This window comes from Fusarium redolens (genome assembly GCF_020744475.1).
Source record: "Fusarium redolens strain MPI-CAGE-AT-0023 chromosome Unknown BKA55scaffold_4, whole genome shotgun sequence".
In the NCBI taxonomy this organism is placed as follows: Eukaryota; Fungi; Ascomycota; class Sordariomycetes; order Hypocreales; family Nectriaceae; genus Fusarium; species Fusarium redolens.
The window spans coordinates 284,504-299,057 of record NW_025763667.1 but is presented as its reverse complement, the minus strand read 5'-3'; the positions used below and the strand labels follow the sequence as shown (position 1 = coordinate 299,057).

At 43.3% G+C, this 14,554-nt stretch overlaps 6 protein-coding genes across 6 annotated transcripts; 2 read left to right on the top strand and 4 right to left on the bottom strand.

The window, feature by feature from the left end:
* Positions 1-3,040: 3,040 nt before the first annotated feature.
* BKA55DRAFT_636937 (general substrate transporter) lies at positions 3,041-4,962 on the top strand (the record flags this gene model as incomplete). Its single annotated transcript, XM_046197039.1, has 4 exons — positions 3,041-3,427; positions 3,486-3,781; positions 3,833-4,194; positions 4,245-4,962. Exons 1-4 carry the CDS (start codon positions 3,247-3,249, stop codon positions 4,960-4,962), a joined length of 1,557 nt encoding a protein of 518 aa, XP_046052610.1. The 5' UTR covers positions 3,041-3,246.
* Positions 4,963-5,415: 453 nt separating this feature from the next.
* Positions 5,416-6,534, top strand: BKA55DRAFT_504770 (chaperonin 10-like protein; the record flags this gene model as incomplete). The annotated part of the gene is made up of 1 exon (XM_046187121.1): positions 5,416-6,534. The coding sequence occupies one exon, from the start codon at positions 5,416-5,418 to the stop codon at positions 6,532-6,534; it is 1,119 nt and encodes a 372-aa protein (XP_046052609.1).
* Positions 6,535-7,424: 890 nt separating this feature from the next.
* Positions 7,425-8,498, bottom strand: BKA55DRAFT_559664 (beta-lactamase-like protein). Its single transcript, XM_046192003.1, has one exon. The coding sequence runs from the start codon at positions 8,469-8,471 to the stop codon at positions 7,497-7,499; it is 975 nt and encodes a 324-aa protein (XP_046052608.1). The 5' UTR covers positions 8,472-8,498; the 3' UTR covers positions 7,425-7,496.
* Positions 8,499-8,507: 9 nt separating this feature from the next.
* BKA55DRAFT_269255 (uncharacterized protein) lies at positions 8,508-11,673 on the bottom strand. The gene is made up of 2 exons (XM_046185461.1): positions 11,360-11,673; positions 8,508-11,302 (listed from the first exon to the last, which is right to left on the bottom strand). Exon 2 carries the CDS (start codon positions 11,206-11,208, stop codon positions 8,923-8,925), a length of 2,286 nt encoding a protein of 761 aa, XP_046052607.1. The 5' UTR covers positions 11,209-11,302; positions 11,360-11,673; the 3' UTR covers positions 8,508-8,922.
* A 12-nt stretch (positions 11,674-11,685) lies between these two features.
* BKA55DRAFT_735023 (beta-lactamase-like protein) lies at positions 11,686-13,310 on the bottom strand. The gene is made up of 4 exons (XM_046201283.1): positions 12,934-13,310; positions 12,725-12,881; positions 12,570-12,672; positions 11,686-12,510 (listed from the first exon to the last, which is right to left on the bottom strand). Exons 1-4 carry the CDS (start codon positions 13,274-13,276, stop codon positions 11,920-11,922), a joined length of 1,194 nt encoding a protein of 397 aa, XP_046052606.1. The 5' UTR covers positions 13,277-13,310; the 3' UTR covers positions 11,686-11,919.
* Positions 13,311-13,743: 433 nt separating this feature from the next.
* Positions 13,744-14,501, bottom strand: BKA55DRAFT_591022 (uncharacterized protein; the record flags this gene model as incomplete). Its single annotated transcript, XM_046195179.1, has 3 exons — positions 13,744-14,025; positions 14,076-14,303; positions 14,364-14,501. The coding sequence occupies 3 exons, from the start codon at positions 14,499-14,501 to the stop codon at positions 13,744-13,746; spliced, it is 648 nt and encodes a 215-aa protein (XP_046052605.1).
* Positions 14,502-14,554: the final 53 nt, after the last annotated feature.

Here is a 14,554-nt window from a genome sequence, read left to right as displayed (position 1 = left end):
TATCTTTAACTTTTTCCTTTAGTCCTTTATAATAAATTTTTATTAAGGCTTTATTATCTTACTTAGTCTTAAATACAAGCTATTTAAATTTAGTAAAGTAGGCTATATAAGACTTATACTACTTAAGTATAAATAGTTTTACTATAGCTTATTATTCTTTATTAATTACTTTAAAATTATCTTTAAGAGCTTATTTAAAATTATCCTAATTTTTAAAGATATTCTAAGTATCTTAATCTTATACTTCTTCTTTATTCTTAAGGAAGTCTCTTAAGATAAGTTTAAACTAATCCTTTATATCTCCCTAAATCAAGCTTATAATATATAGGAGTTTCTTTATAAGGGTATTTAGCTTATTCTTATAAAGGCAGAAGTAAGCCTTTATTTAGGTTAGGAATAGGATTATATTTATAGCTTAGCCTCTAAAAGGTTTTAGCTTAAGGGGCTTAAGTGCCTCTTTAAGGTCTTATTTATTACTTCCTTTATTAGCAGTTATAGCAGGATATATATTTATTTAAGCTTATAGGGTATAGATAATATTATAAAGCTATTAAACTTTAGCTATTATCTTAGTAGTGCTAGGTAGTGCTTTAATATAAGGAGGTGCTAGGCTAGTATTACTAGATATTTTAATAATATAATATTACTTAGTTATTAATATAGTATATTTTAAATAAGAGCTATTAATATATAATAAAATAGGTTTTAAATAGGTAAACTAGTCTATATTAGGTTTAATATTTATAAAATTATAAGGCATTATATTAAGTAATTATAAAGTATTATATCTCTTAATAGTAAATAAAGCAGGTTAGGCATATTTAAGTAAAGAAGTCTTATTAATAGCTAGTAAGTTAAGTTTTATAAAAGTATTAATAAGTATATTTTATATACTAAAATAATTATATAAGGAATAATAAGTCCTTAAGATAAGTTATTCCTAGAATGCTATATTTTTAGGTTATTGCGTTTTAATATTTATTATTCTAATATAATAAGGTTATTAATTAGTTAGTTAATGCGCAGCTAGGTCCTTTTAAGGCTGGCGCCTTATATGTTTTTTATAGGGTATATGTAATATAACTGCTAGGGTTATAATAATTATAATAATAAAAATAAAAAGATTTAAAATAAAAAAAATAATATTACCTTTATTAAGTAAGCTATTTTAGGCTATAAAGTCCTTTTATTTATATATTATTATTATAATAAATTAATAATTTCTAAATATTACTTTAAAAAGGAAATTAAGCTATTATAAAAGCTAGAATAATTTATTATAATAAGAAGGCTTATAAAAGTAAGTAATAAGGGATTTATTAAAGATATTAAACTAAGGATTATTAAAAACCTATATAAATAATAGCTTAATAATATAAAGAAATAGTTAATAAAGTTAATAAAGGCTATAAAGCTAATTAATAGTTAGTAAAGACTAGGCTAATTATAGTCTTAGATTATAAGAGTATAAAGATAGAAGTAAGGTAATTGCAGGGTTAAATTAGGAAAATAAAAGAAATGCATTAAGTTTTATATAAGTTTAATTACCTAAAGTTAAAGATATTTAGTATAAGTGGCGAAAAGAGGATTAAATAAGTTATAAGATAAATTATATAATTAAATAAGTAAATTAGCTATAATATTAATATATTATTAATATAAATAGGGGAGAAAAATATAATAATATCTAAAATAAAAGTAAAATAATTTTAAGGTTTTATAAAAGAAATTATATTAAGTTTTATATAAGTTTAAGTTACTTAAAGTTAAAGACTTAAAGTATTATAACCTAACAAGGGGAAGCGCTTACATTACATATAACTTATTAATAATTCTGCCAATTATATAATAACTTATAAATAAAACCCTATAATACCTATAAGCCTTACAATACAGCTTATAATATTAACTTATAACTTGCTATAAGCCTAACTTATAATACTATAAGCCACTATATTATATATATATATTTATTTAGTAATAAATAGAACTTAGCTTACTAGCTATTAATAAGACTTCTTTACCTAAATATGCCTAGCCTGCTTTATTTACTATTAAGAGATATAATACTTTATAACTACTTAGTATAACGCCTTATAACTCTGTAAATATAAAACCTAATATAGACTAGTTTACCTATTTAAAACCTATCCTGTTATATAAAGGTATAATTAAAGTTAATATTAATAATAAAAAAAGAATTAAATAAGTTATAATTTAAGTTATATAATTAAATAAGTAAATTAGCTATAATATTAATTTACTATTAATATAAATAAAAGACTTAAACTATTATACTAAAGAAGTTTAACTTTTTTTAAAAATATTATTATTTAATTATTTTTTCCTTAAAGATAACTAGTAATAATAAGACTTCTTTAATTATTAAAATAACTTTAAGAATACTTATTTATAACCTTAAACTAGGCTATTTAATAAATATTAATTTTTTTATAATTAAGGATTAAACTATTTATTTTAATTCCTCTTATTATTTTAATTTTATTAATACCTTAATATGTTTTTTACTTATTAATTTATATAGCTAGTAGTATTAATAATATAAAATAGCCTTAGTATTTATAATTAAAACTCTTTTAAACTAGTTTATATTAATATATTTACTTTATAATTTCTTAATTTTATTGTATTAACTTATAAAGGACTATAGCTAATTCTTTCTAATACTATTAAGGAAGCCATTTTATATAGCAATCTTAATAGTAAAGTCCCTAACTTAGTAATAAGAAACTAGGTATTCTAGGTCGGCTTAAAGAGTAACCTAGTCTTATAAACGTTTTTCCTAAATAATGCTAATCATTTACTAGGTCTAATTAGCTTGCCTAGGCATTATATACCTTTTAATACTGTTTTAAAGTTAGTAATGTTGGTAGCTGGGTTGAGATCAGGTGGCCAGTTGTGGGGTGATCGATGTTACTCAGTATCTCCACGTCGCCAAGCACTTCTCCTCTTGTATTAACTTTGCCCAGACCCTCGCTAGCGTGTGTTCGTCCAAACGCGACGTACCCCAGATCTACCCCGTGTTTGAATTTCTCCCCCATGTTTACGCATCTCATCTCATGTACCGACATGGGGTAAGCTCTTCGGGGTAGAGGCCGATGCTACCATGTTAACCTGACATACTAGGTATATGACTGAATACAAAAGGTGTTGAGAATCGCAGATTTTATTCGCGATCATGCCCTATTGCTCAATCACTCTTGAATCATCTTGCCAGCCGCCATAATGTCTGGCACGAACACGACATATAACTTTCTCATCATCTTCTTTGTTGCTCTGGGATCTTTCACCTATGGCTTCAACTCGGCTATAAGTGGCTCTGTTATCGGACTTTCGTCTTTCCTCAACTACTTCAATCTGACCACGAGCGGCCCTGGGGCTTCTAAGAGCAACCAGATCATTGGCGGTACGTCTACGAGAACAGTGCGATAATAGGCAATGCTCTAACGATGTTTACTTTCTAGCCAACAATGCTCTCTTCGCGAGTGGCGGTGTCATCGGATGCATGATCGTCCCTTGGTTGTTGGACCGTTGTGGTCGACGTCTTGCCATCCAAACCACCTGCGTTATCTGCATCATCTCAGCCGTCATACAAGCCGCTTCCGTCCATACCGCCATGTTGCTCATCGGTCGCTTCATCAATGGCATCGGGGTTGGCATGATCGATGTGGCTGTACCAATTTACCAGTCTGAGATTTCTCCCGCAACTGTCAGAGGTCGAATGGTCGGCTCTCATGGATTTTTGGTGGTCTGCGGCTATGTAAGTTGTATCCCAGGACTTTACAAGGTCTGTCGGTTAACCTTCTCTTAGGCCATGGCTGGATGGGTTGGCTACGGATGCTTCTTCATTACCAATCAGGCTCTTCAGTGGCGTCTTTGCCTTGCGTTCCAGATCATCGCTCCTCTCCTGCTTGGAGTCGGATCCCCCTGGATGCCTGAATCTCCGCGATGGCTGTGCAAAGTTGACAGAGCTACCGAAGCGCTGAGAGTACTTGAGAAACTGCACCCTAGCTCAGAGAGGCATCCAGAGGGACACTCTTTCGCTGAGCATGAGCTCCACCAGATTCACAACCAGCTGGAGATTGAAAAGCGAGAAAACACTGCGACAGGATGGAGGGAGACTTTCTCAAGGCCCTCGTATCGCAAGAGACTTTTGTATGGATTCTTTGTTCAGTAAGTGCCTTTTACCCATTTAAATAATACCAATGCTAACCTTCATGAAGATGCGTTGCGCAATCGACTGGTGTGCTCGTCGTCAACAACTATCAAATTCTTCTTTACGATGGTCTCGGCCTACGAGGCTCTGTGGCCCTCATGCTCTACGCCTGCTATAACTCTCTCGCCGCATTCATGAACTGGGTCAACAGTTTGATCCTGGACCGCTTCGGGAGAATCCGCATTATGGTTGTTGGCCTCATCGGATGCTCCCTGTCTCTATGTGGCTTCACTGCCATGGTTGCTGAGTTTGTGGGCACATCTAACAAAGTGGGCAATGGATTTGGCGTCTTCTTTCTCTACCTCTTTGTTTTCTTCTACGGAGGCACGATGGATGCTTCCTCCTATGTCTATTGCGCCGAGATCTTCCCAACCTCGATCCGAGCCCAAGGCGTTGGTTTCAGCGTGGCTGGTCTATTCATGATGACCCTGATCTATACTCAGACTGCTCCTACTGCATTTGAGAACGTAGGTTGGAAGTATTATCTGGTTTTTATTATAATTCCCTGGATTGGTGCATTCGTCATGCAGAAATACTTTCCGGAGACTGCCGGGCTCTCTCTTGAGGATATTGCCGTCTTGTTTGGCGATGAGGCGGCTGTCAATGAGAACGGCCCTAGCGAAAAGTCGGCTCAAGCCTCTGTCGTACAAGAGGAGATTAGCGGTGGTAGCGAAGTGGCCAACAACGAGAAAAGCTTCAACTCCCAACAAGTTACAGGAGCCTGAGTCTCCAATACATCAAAGCCAACTATCATGTCACAAGTTGTCGAATGGGGCTTTTATCATATCAAATATAGAAGTTGCCAGACTGGACCTGTATTCTAATTGAGTGGTTAGTCTGCATTAATATTTATAGTATTCAGTTAATCGAGAATTGGCCCAAGTAAAAGAAAATTCTAGAGTATTTCATTACATTTAGTCCTTGATTATTGACCATAACTTTTCTTACCTTCGGGAGCATGTTTTTTGAGTGGAGACTGATGTACTCCAATCTTCCCCCACACCCTTCCATCGTTATTACCCCAACTCCGTTCCGATTTTTGTCCATGCTGCAAGACTCAGCTCCACTCAACTGGCACACGAGAAGACTGGCGTCGCAAATAAGATCTAGGTCAATATTCCCCTGCAACCGCACATCAAGGTTATCTCACCCATTACTTCATCGTCCTCCAGATTACCATGTCTCAAGTACAGACCGCCGCTGTGGTTGAGCAGTTCGGCAAGCCATACACGTTCAAGCAGATCCCACGCCCTACAGAACCCGAAGGCAAAGATATCCTCATAAAGGTCCTCGCTGCTTCATACTGCCACACAGACGCCATTTTCGCCGCCGGCCTTCTGTCGCAGGACCTCCCTCGCATTGGATGCCATGAGTTTGCTGGAGAGGTGATTGCGCTCGGGCCAGATGTCTCAATTCACCGCGGGGTTGCTGTGGGCACCAGGGTCGGAGTTCCAGGCAGGGCATACCATCCCTGTGGGACTTGTTATGAGTGTACCCACCCCGGCCAGGATAGCATGGGATACTCTCCTTACTGTCCTCGCTCTGGAAACTTGGGATTGACCAGGGATGGTGGCTTCCAAGAATATTGCCTCGTGGACAGCCGACAAGTTGCGGTCCTGCCTGAGAGTTTGTCACCAACACAAGCAGCACCGTTGATGTGTGCTGGACTTACGATTTGGAGTGCACTTCAACACGAAAAAGTGCAGAAAGCTCAGCGAGTTGGAATTATAGGTGCTGGAGGTGGACTGGGTCATATCGGAGTGCAGTTTGCAGCTCATCTTGGCAAGGATGTTTTGGCTATCGATGCCACAGACCAGGCAATTGGCCTGATAAACAAAGTCAAGAACAATCTCGGTGAGGCTGGAAAAAGGGTATACATCTCTGACGCCCGCAAAGAGGATTCAGATGTCTTGAAAGCAATGATTCAGCCAGCTAGCGACGCGCCACCTTCCGAAGTCGGTCTTGACGCAGTCATCCTTCTTCCCGAGTCGCAAAAGGCATTTGATGCGGGAATGAAGCTCCTTAGAAACCACGGAACAATGGTTGTTGTGAGCTTTCCAAGCGATAAGCTTCGAGTCAGCGCGCATGATCTTGTATTTCGGGACATTGCGGTAGTTGGCAGCCTAGTGGGAAGAAACCATCAGCTGAGAGAGATGCTGGACTTTGTTGTGCAGAACAAGGTGGAAGTTCAGGTCAAGACGTTTGCATTTGATCAATTGAATGAACTTAGAGGGCCTGAGCACCAAGCAGAGGGTGGAAAGCTAGTTATTGATATGATTCTTGAGAGAGCTAGATAGATAAAAAAAGCCTCATTTCTTTATGCACGGCTACTATAACTCAAATTATCATCATACATTGTCTATCACTGTTCAATCTTGAACCTTATGTCCTGAAGTAACCAATAGAGTGATTGCTGTGAAAAATGAGAAGGCGCGCTGTTTCCATACTCACGAATAACACAGCTCAATAGATATTACACCTCGTTTTATCAATTTATAACTAAACCGTATCCTTAACCGACATTGATACAAACCTTGTTAGTACGCTGGCCTAATCGTAGGTACTTGTAGGCTTCGACAACCTGATCCTTGCTAAAGCCGAATTCCTTCTCCACAGGCACTTCCAAGTCGCGAGCTGACATGAATCGCGTCACCTCTTCTAGCTGCCGCCTAGATCCAATGATGATACCTCGCACAACTGAAGCCTTCAAAAAAGCCAGAAGAGCGACATCAGGCATACCCTTCTGCTCGCAGGGAGCCAGAAGTTCGATAACAGAGATGACCACTATGGGTACGGTGCTGAGGCTTTGGGCAACCGTGCCTGTACCGCCAGTCTCCAGGATGTAGTCGACGCCGTTTCCGTTGGTGATCTTGCGGACTTCATCGTCCTAATTGGTTGTCTTCTTGTAGTTGATGACGTGGTCGACTCCGTAAGTCTTCTTGACGTCTTCGAGCTTGTTGTCGGACGAGGAAGTGATGATGGTTACGACACCGGCAGCCTTAGCGAGGATAAGACTTTTGATGGAGACGCAACCAGTTCCTTAAATAGAGTTAGTCGAAATTAATAGAATTTAGTAAGAATTCAGTTTTGACAGAGCAGCTTCTATCAGCCCTTCATGTTCAAGCTCAGATGCTCACTATATACTGTATTGACTTTCATATATTACTGTAGCCTAATAAACATAAACCTTCCTTGTATATGGTAATCTCTGTAATGTTCTGTCTCACAAACGTCTCACATCTAAATTGGCATAGTCTTGTTAGAGCGCACCCGGAAAGAAGCGTCCTTCATCCTCAGCTTGTTTCTCCCACACTCCATCATGTGCAAAAACGACCTCAACTTCCTTCAGCTCACCAGGATCTCTGATGGTGTCCCGAATAATACTCAGCGTCTTCTCTGCTTGGGCTTTATCTTGATGAATGCAACAAGTCACTCCTGGGTATGCCTCATCTGTCCACGTTGCAATGTCCTTCTCTCTTGTCAACAGCCGTCCATCATGGCACGAGTCTCCAGCTAGGTAAACGTGCTTCCCATCTTCTAAGCGACATAGGAGGTTGATATGACCGTCGATGTGTCCAGGTGCTGACACGACGTGCAGACTTCCATCACCAAAGACATCTAGAACAGCTTCAAAGCGGCCCTTGCGGTGCCATGGCTGGGAAAAGTATCCGGTCAAACGCTGCGTTTGGGTCGACAAACTCGTCTGTTCTTCCAGCGGCGGTGGCGTAAGAGGAAGGCCTACGGGCGGCAGTTCTATGGTCCTCTTCATATCTAGCATGCCCTCTTCGAAGTGATTGTGACTCCCAGCGGCAGGCTCTCGCTTGCCATTGATAAGTTTCGCTGCTCCAGGTCCTACGACGTAGGTAGAATTTGGGTAATCGGATGGTGTTCCAACGTGATCCCAGTGAAGATGACTGAACATAATTACGTCAATATCATCAGGACCTAGACCACCGTTCGCCAGTGATTTAACAGTGTCATGGTCACCGGAGAGCGGCTGTCGGGTTTGAGCGTGCTTGTATATAGGCGGGGCATAGTCTTGGAGTTTCCGTCGAATTCCAAGATCAAAGACGATCCTCATGATCCTGCCAGAGTCCCTGTCTTTGTGTTGGATCAGAAAGGAAAGAGAGGGGACTGTCTTTCGGACCGAAACATCTTCTAGGGGGGTAACAAAAAATCGCTCGGGCAATGTTAGATACCCTGCTGAGAGGGCATGGACAGAGACAAAAGACATTTTGAATAAGGGCTTTGAACAAGTACAAGACCAGAAAGAATAATGTTCCAATTTGCCACTATCCGTCTTAAGTATTCGTATGGGTAAGCTGAATGAAATTGACCTTTTTAGGAATTGAACGAGCACATGCCTCGGTTGATTAATGATGTATCTACCCCAAGAATTTTGGCATTCGCAACAGCGGCATTGCCTGCACTGCCCAAGAATTGTTACCCCGAGCTGCCTGGAGGAAAAATGCCCAGCTGCCGGCCTTGCCTAAAAGTTTAACCACCTTGATGGAAACAATCCATTGAAGCTATGTTGTGACGTTCTTTCTGTGGCTAGATCGTCGCCAGCGGAGCCGAACTTGAGTGCTCCACAGACGGCACATCGTAATAAACTTGCAGCATGCGACTATTAAACCATGCAATAAAGCTTCATGTGACCTTGATATGCACCTCTGCCGCCGCCCTTATTCTTGCTGAAGAGCATCCGCTACAACAGAAAGGCTTTGTCCGACAATATACACAATCTCAAAAACCTGGAACCCTTTAAACGTCTCTGCCCAGAGACGAGCAACGCAGGCTGCCAATCTCCGTATCTGACTTGCATGATCCCTGGCACTATCTAATAAGTCCGCAAGCTCTGTCTCTCGAATCAGAGCCACAACCATATCGAGTAATTTCTGCTCATCCGGCCTCAAGGCACTCAATCCTGACGACTCGACACAAAGAGCGAGCGAACGCAACCAGTAAGTCATCAGAAAAGCACACTCAAGATTAGAAAGGGCGTGTTGGAAACTCCAATTAAGCGTGAGAGTACGAGCAACAAACGCGATGCCCACGCGCACCGGGATGCTCAATGCGTGTATACACTGCAAAATAGCCCTATCGAGATGCGGCGACCTATTGCAGACTCTGATCTTACCATCTGTAAAAGCACGTGCAATCACGGTAGGGTCTCGTGTGAAGAGTTGCCGATACGGTCCAGTATTTGCATTTAAACGGATATAAACAAGGCGTAATAGAGCAGTTGAGTTGAAACCCATTGGTCCCTTTGGAGACGATGGATCTAGAGTCGACTCGTGTGTTGCTTCCCAGGATTCTTGCCACGCACGGAGAGCTGCCTCCATCTTCTTTATGAACTCTTCACTGAGCGAGCTCCCTGGGTCTGACACTGGGCCCAAGGCGTTACGGGCATAGAATATTTGGAGAAATATGCCGTGGATGAGCACATAGTTGCCAAAGGCCGAGATGCCATCCTCGTAATGAACTGATATCCCCTGGAGTAGTTTCTCGACAGTGTGTTGGAATGACCGAGGCTGGCATGTAATGCTGTTGTGAAGATCGGACCACTCAAGCGCCGTCTGAGCCTTCCATTCAGAATCACAGGAAGGCAGATTGAGACCGACTTCCTGGTTCAAAATCATTGGGGGAACGTTGAAGGCAGCACACTGCAGACTGAAGAGTACGTAGGCCACAAAGAGAGTGCGGCGTTTCTCTTCGGCAAGAATCCATTCCTCCCAAGACATGTCCCTCATGACAGTATCCTCATGCTCACCGATGCCAAACTCGCGCACAAGGGTTGCAACCTGACTGGCCATGGACAAAGCATCCCGCACCAGTGCTTTCTCGCCCCAAGATGTCATGGCCATGAGGACGAGTAGTCCCTGTAATAGGCGTAGACCACGTTGACCTTGGGACAGGATCGGAGATGGCTGATCATGCTGTGACTCGTTGGGGATGGAGGAGAACCCCGTAAATCCTGGAGAACTGCCGGTAAGGCGCGAGACAGTTCCTTCGTAGAACTGGTCCAACCGCCGATTGATGAGCACCTTGGCAACACGATACAGCTCAATGCCTTTTGCATGCTCAAAGCGATATAGCGCTCCAACAGCAGCGAGGGCTAGTGTGAGTTCTGGACCCAGCCTTTCCAGCGTAAGAGTTGCCGCGTGAAGCATAGGCATGTGAGCATGAAAGCCACGGAAGTACCCCTCGAGATACCGAGATAGCGTGTGCCTCGATGGAAAGTTAAAGGGGTGAGGGATGGTGCTTGTCAATGATGCTACTCGCTGTGCAAGAGCTTGGTATTCTTCCGGCAATATCCGCCAAGGACAGGAAGACGATATCTGTCCTGGAGCCAAATATTGCTGGTAGCTCGCAGTCGGCTCCAAAGCATTCAATCTCGAAGTGGATGAGGGCTCAAGAGACGGCAGTCTTGACACCACAGGACGGGTCTGTGATGTCTCTTGAGGTAGGTTTATGTTGATGGGTATGTTGAGATTCGGATCCGTCGGGATTTCTCTAGAGGAACCAATATCCAATTGACGGTCTGCTTGAGGGAATGCAGGAGGATGAGGTGGCGGTGGCGGTGGCGGTGGTGGAGGAGAGGGCAAGGGAACATGCTGCTGCGAAATGTCGACGAGAGATAGATCAGTATTGAGAAAGGTAGTCGGAAGTGGTTGATCGTCGATGGGAAAGTCATTCCATATGAACTCAAATGCCTGTAGACCGTCTGCTGCGCCAAGGAGGAAGCTGGGGGTAGCTGACAAGTCGGAGGATTCGAGCTCTAGTCCAGCTGTCGTTTCGGCCGGGGTAGGAGGTCTCTCGGAGTTAACTTCTGGCCTATCTTCCATCTCAATGCGCTGTTCGGGAATACTGTCCATTACATCGACGGCTTCTTCTTCTTGCAGCACCGGGAGAGGAGTATGCGGTCTGGATGCTTCTCCAGAAGGAGGCATGTAGGTTGACAGAGTCATCTGGCTGGGCGAGTCTTCTTCTGCACATTGGATAACCCCATCTTGATTCTCATCCTGCTGATGAGATTGTCGGTGATGACGGGTGAGAAGGTCCCTATTGACATGATAAGTTGTCAGAGGTTGGGCATGTCGAGCAAGTGCTGGGACTCACCGTCTCGAAAAGCTCTGCCCACAACGACAGACGAATGGCTTCTCTTGGGTATCTAGAAGCACAAACACTTTAGCAATAGAGTCCGTCTAGACATTGGCCAGGACTGTACCACATACGGATTCTCTCATGCCGCTGCAAATGCTCCGAGCGCTTGAACTGCTTGTGGCAGAACTTGCATGGGGCAACACGCAGGCGGGGACGACCCCTTCGCATCGAATTTTGCTCTGCTGGGTTTGACGTCTGAGTGCTCGATGTTGGATTTCGCCCCAAGATTGCTGGAGTCTGTGGGGACCGAGACGGAGATGGAGTAAGTTAAAGTAGCGGGGTCTTGGGGTTGGAGAAGATTTTGTCTTCTTGTTTTGGAGCCTTACTAATCAAGCAGCCATCCATTAAGCGGGGAACCAGTCTAGCCTCTAAACCTAGATATCGTTATCTCCGTCGCAGTTTTCCAGAGTAGCCTTTCTTTCATGTGATTCAACCCAAAGTTGTTGTGTGCTAAACGCTGGACATCAGAGGTCCATATCTACCCTAGCCAAGCACGTCGATTTGCGTCACATGGTTCAGGGCCTGACCTCATCTATAATATTGACAAAGCCCTTCTCCTCACCCTTCCACGTTATCTGCCTCCCATCCCTCCATTGCCCAACAACCAGAGGTTTGCGGCCAGGTTCCCCCCCCTTGGGCAGGTCATTGAGGAACCCCCATCGACAGTACTCTTTGAGTCCCCGCTTCTGCCAGTCATTGATGTCCTCCGTTTTATCTTCGTTAAATAGAGGCAGAACTTGAAACAGTACTTCATCGTGTGCTAGACAGATAAAGATGTTGGGCTGTGCGTCTAAATCCTGAAGACTATTTATGCTCTTCTGCGCAAGATCGGGGAAGCTATAGGCACTTCCAGGAGCGCGAGAGACGTCATAGAATGGTTCAATACGTGCATCCATGCCCGTAGCCTTTGGGTGGTGCTGCGTAAAAACTGAACAGGGGCAAGGAGATGGATAATATTCGTCCAGAACCTCTGTAGAAACCTGCTGTGGCAGGGGCATATATCTCGTCGGGCGTAATGCGCCAGCGTAGTGGCAGCAATCACCCCCCATAAAGACAAATGTTTGTGGGGTGGTACGCGCCAGACCGCAAATGTGTCCTATTGCGTGCTGATCAGGGGAGTCAGTATCTAATCTATACCAACAATGGCCATTGTGGTGCGACTTACACCTGGGACGTCAAGGAGGTAAAAAGAGCCGTCACCAAAATAATCAAAAGCTGGGAACCCAGCAACATTCATTGTGAAATCCGGCTCATGAATCCGATGGCCTCTGCACAAAGTTTTCAGCAATTTTGATCGGCCGTTCCTGCGAGTTGACTTACTCTAGGTCTCTTGCTAGCACAGGACTCTCGGGGTTCTCTGGCCACCCAGGTACAAAGTTTTGAGTGAAGCCAGGCCCAACAACAATATCCGTTGACGCTGAGAACTTGGAACCGTCGCCGACATGGTCCCAGTGCCAATGACTCCAGACAATGGCCTCTATCCAGCATCAGCACGAACACATACGGAAATCAAGGAAAGCTTGTCATACTTAGGTTGTCCAGATCGAACCCTTGGTTGACAAGGATCTCATCTACCCCAGATTTAATCTCAAGGCCGGGGACGTGGCTACCAATCATCTTTGATGTTTGCGGCGACGAATTCCAAAAGTCTTTGCGAGAACCGCAATCAAAGAGGATAAACTCCCCGTCGTGCTCCAATAAGAAACACAATGTCTTAAAATTCAGCGTCTCATGGTTCTTGATCTGTGGCTGCACGAACGCGTTGGCGTCACAGGACATGCGTGTTGTGGTGTCGATAGCCTTGACGCGAACCGTCTTGGAGGACGATGGCAGCTCCAAGGTCGGGGCCTTTTCTGATTTGATGTCACCCATGATACCCTATACAGCTTATGTGTAGTGTCGGTTGATCACAAGCCAAAGACTAATGCGTATGGCGGGTGTCTTGCTGGGCATTTATACTTCTCCGTTTCCCCTCACTCTAAACCTAGTCCGGGGCACTTCCACAATTGGAGTTCGGTAAAACTCCCAGTCTCCTATTCTTCGGGTCTGGGGTAATGGAGGTGAAAATTCCTGTTGTCGCCCAGTTACTCTCAAACACTTTTGTTCTTGTGCGTGGATTCTCCAGATGAGACATGCTCAAGCGATTAAGAAAAAATATCGTTTACAGCACTGCCTACCCATATTTTAGTCCTACTGACTAGCTAATCCGCTGTTACAGAACAACGACACAAGCCTCAAACGGCAATTCAATACATTACTACCGGTAAGCGTAGACAGCGTCTAGGTACATTCGGAACATACCGGATATCTACTGTCGTATACTCAAAGGCTCTCTTTTGTTACACCAGCTTCAAATCCTGAACCCTCTTCCTCTGATCATAATCTTCTGTACTCAATGGCGTCATAAGGGCACCAGCTGTTCGAGTATAAAACACACCATTGTTGGGTCGCACATAGTAAACAACCCAATCTCCCTGGGGCCAAGCGCTTGAATTAGACAGCTCCATAAGATCAATAGACGATCCAGGAGGCTCTGGTGTCATTCCTTGAGTAAAAACGGACAAAGCAGTCCCGAAAGTAACCAAAGCTTTCTCTGGACAAGACGTATTTAATGTGATGCTCTGGTGCGTATGTCAGCTAGAGTCTAGACGGTCAAGCTTATACCACATACCAAGGTCGACCACTCATTCGCCACGGGCTGATCAGGTGAGACAATTCGAAGTTCATCTTTACCCGGAGCCAGGAATTCATGCATCTCACCAAGATATTTTTCCCATGGCAACTCGGCCACGTGGCTGAGTGTCTTGAAGACAGAATGCGAGAATCCATGCAATGTTTTCATCAAGACGACGGCCGCCGCATTGGCATCATCGTTCTTTTGTGCTTTGTAACCTTGAGGCTATAGAATTACCAAGCTATGTCAGCCAAGTACTGATTTTTACCATCCCTGTAGACCTACAATGTCCTTGAAAGGTAGCTCTCGTATCAAGGGAGGGAGATCATGGATCAGGAGCCCCGTGTCACCACGGGCAACTGCTTCCCTGACGGCAGAAAGACCAGTGAAGTCGTCTAGCGATTGATAACTTAGCGATAGCATGGTGAATACTATCTTCTAATGCACTTGAGAGGAAGTAATGATTTCTTTGCGAA

Excerpts from the sequence above, each read along its gene's own strand:
- BKA55DRAFT_269255 (XM_046185461.1), bottom strand. The coding sequence starts at position 11,208 with ATGACTCTGTCAACCTACATGCCTCCTTCTGGAGAAGCATCCAGACCG.
- BKA55DRAFT_559664 (XM_046192003.1), bottom strand. The coding sequence starts at position 8,471 with ATGTCTTTTGTCTCTGTCCATGCCCTCTCAGCAGGGTATCTAACATTG.
- BKA55DRAFT_735023 (XM_046201283.1), bottom strand. The coding sequence starts at position 13,276 with ATGGGTGACATCAAATCAGAAAAGGCCCCGACCTTGGAGCTGCCATCG. Across the intron at positions 12,882-12,933 it reads GTTCGATCTGGACAACCTAA|AGGCCATTGTCTGGAGTCAT; the intron begins GTATGACAAGCT and ends GATGCTGGATAG. Across the intron at positions 12,511-12,569 it reads ACCTCCTTGACGTCCCAGGT|CACGCAATAGGACACATTTG; the intron begins GTAAGTCGCACC and ends TCCCCTGATCAG.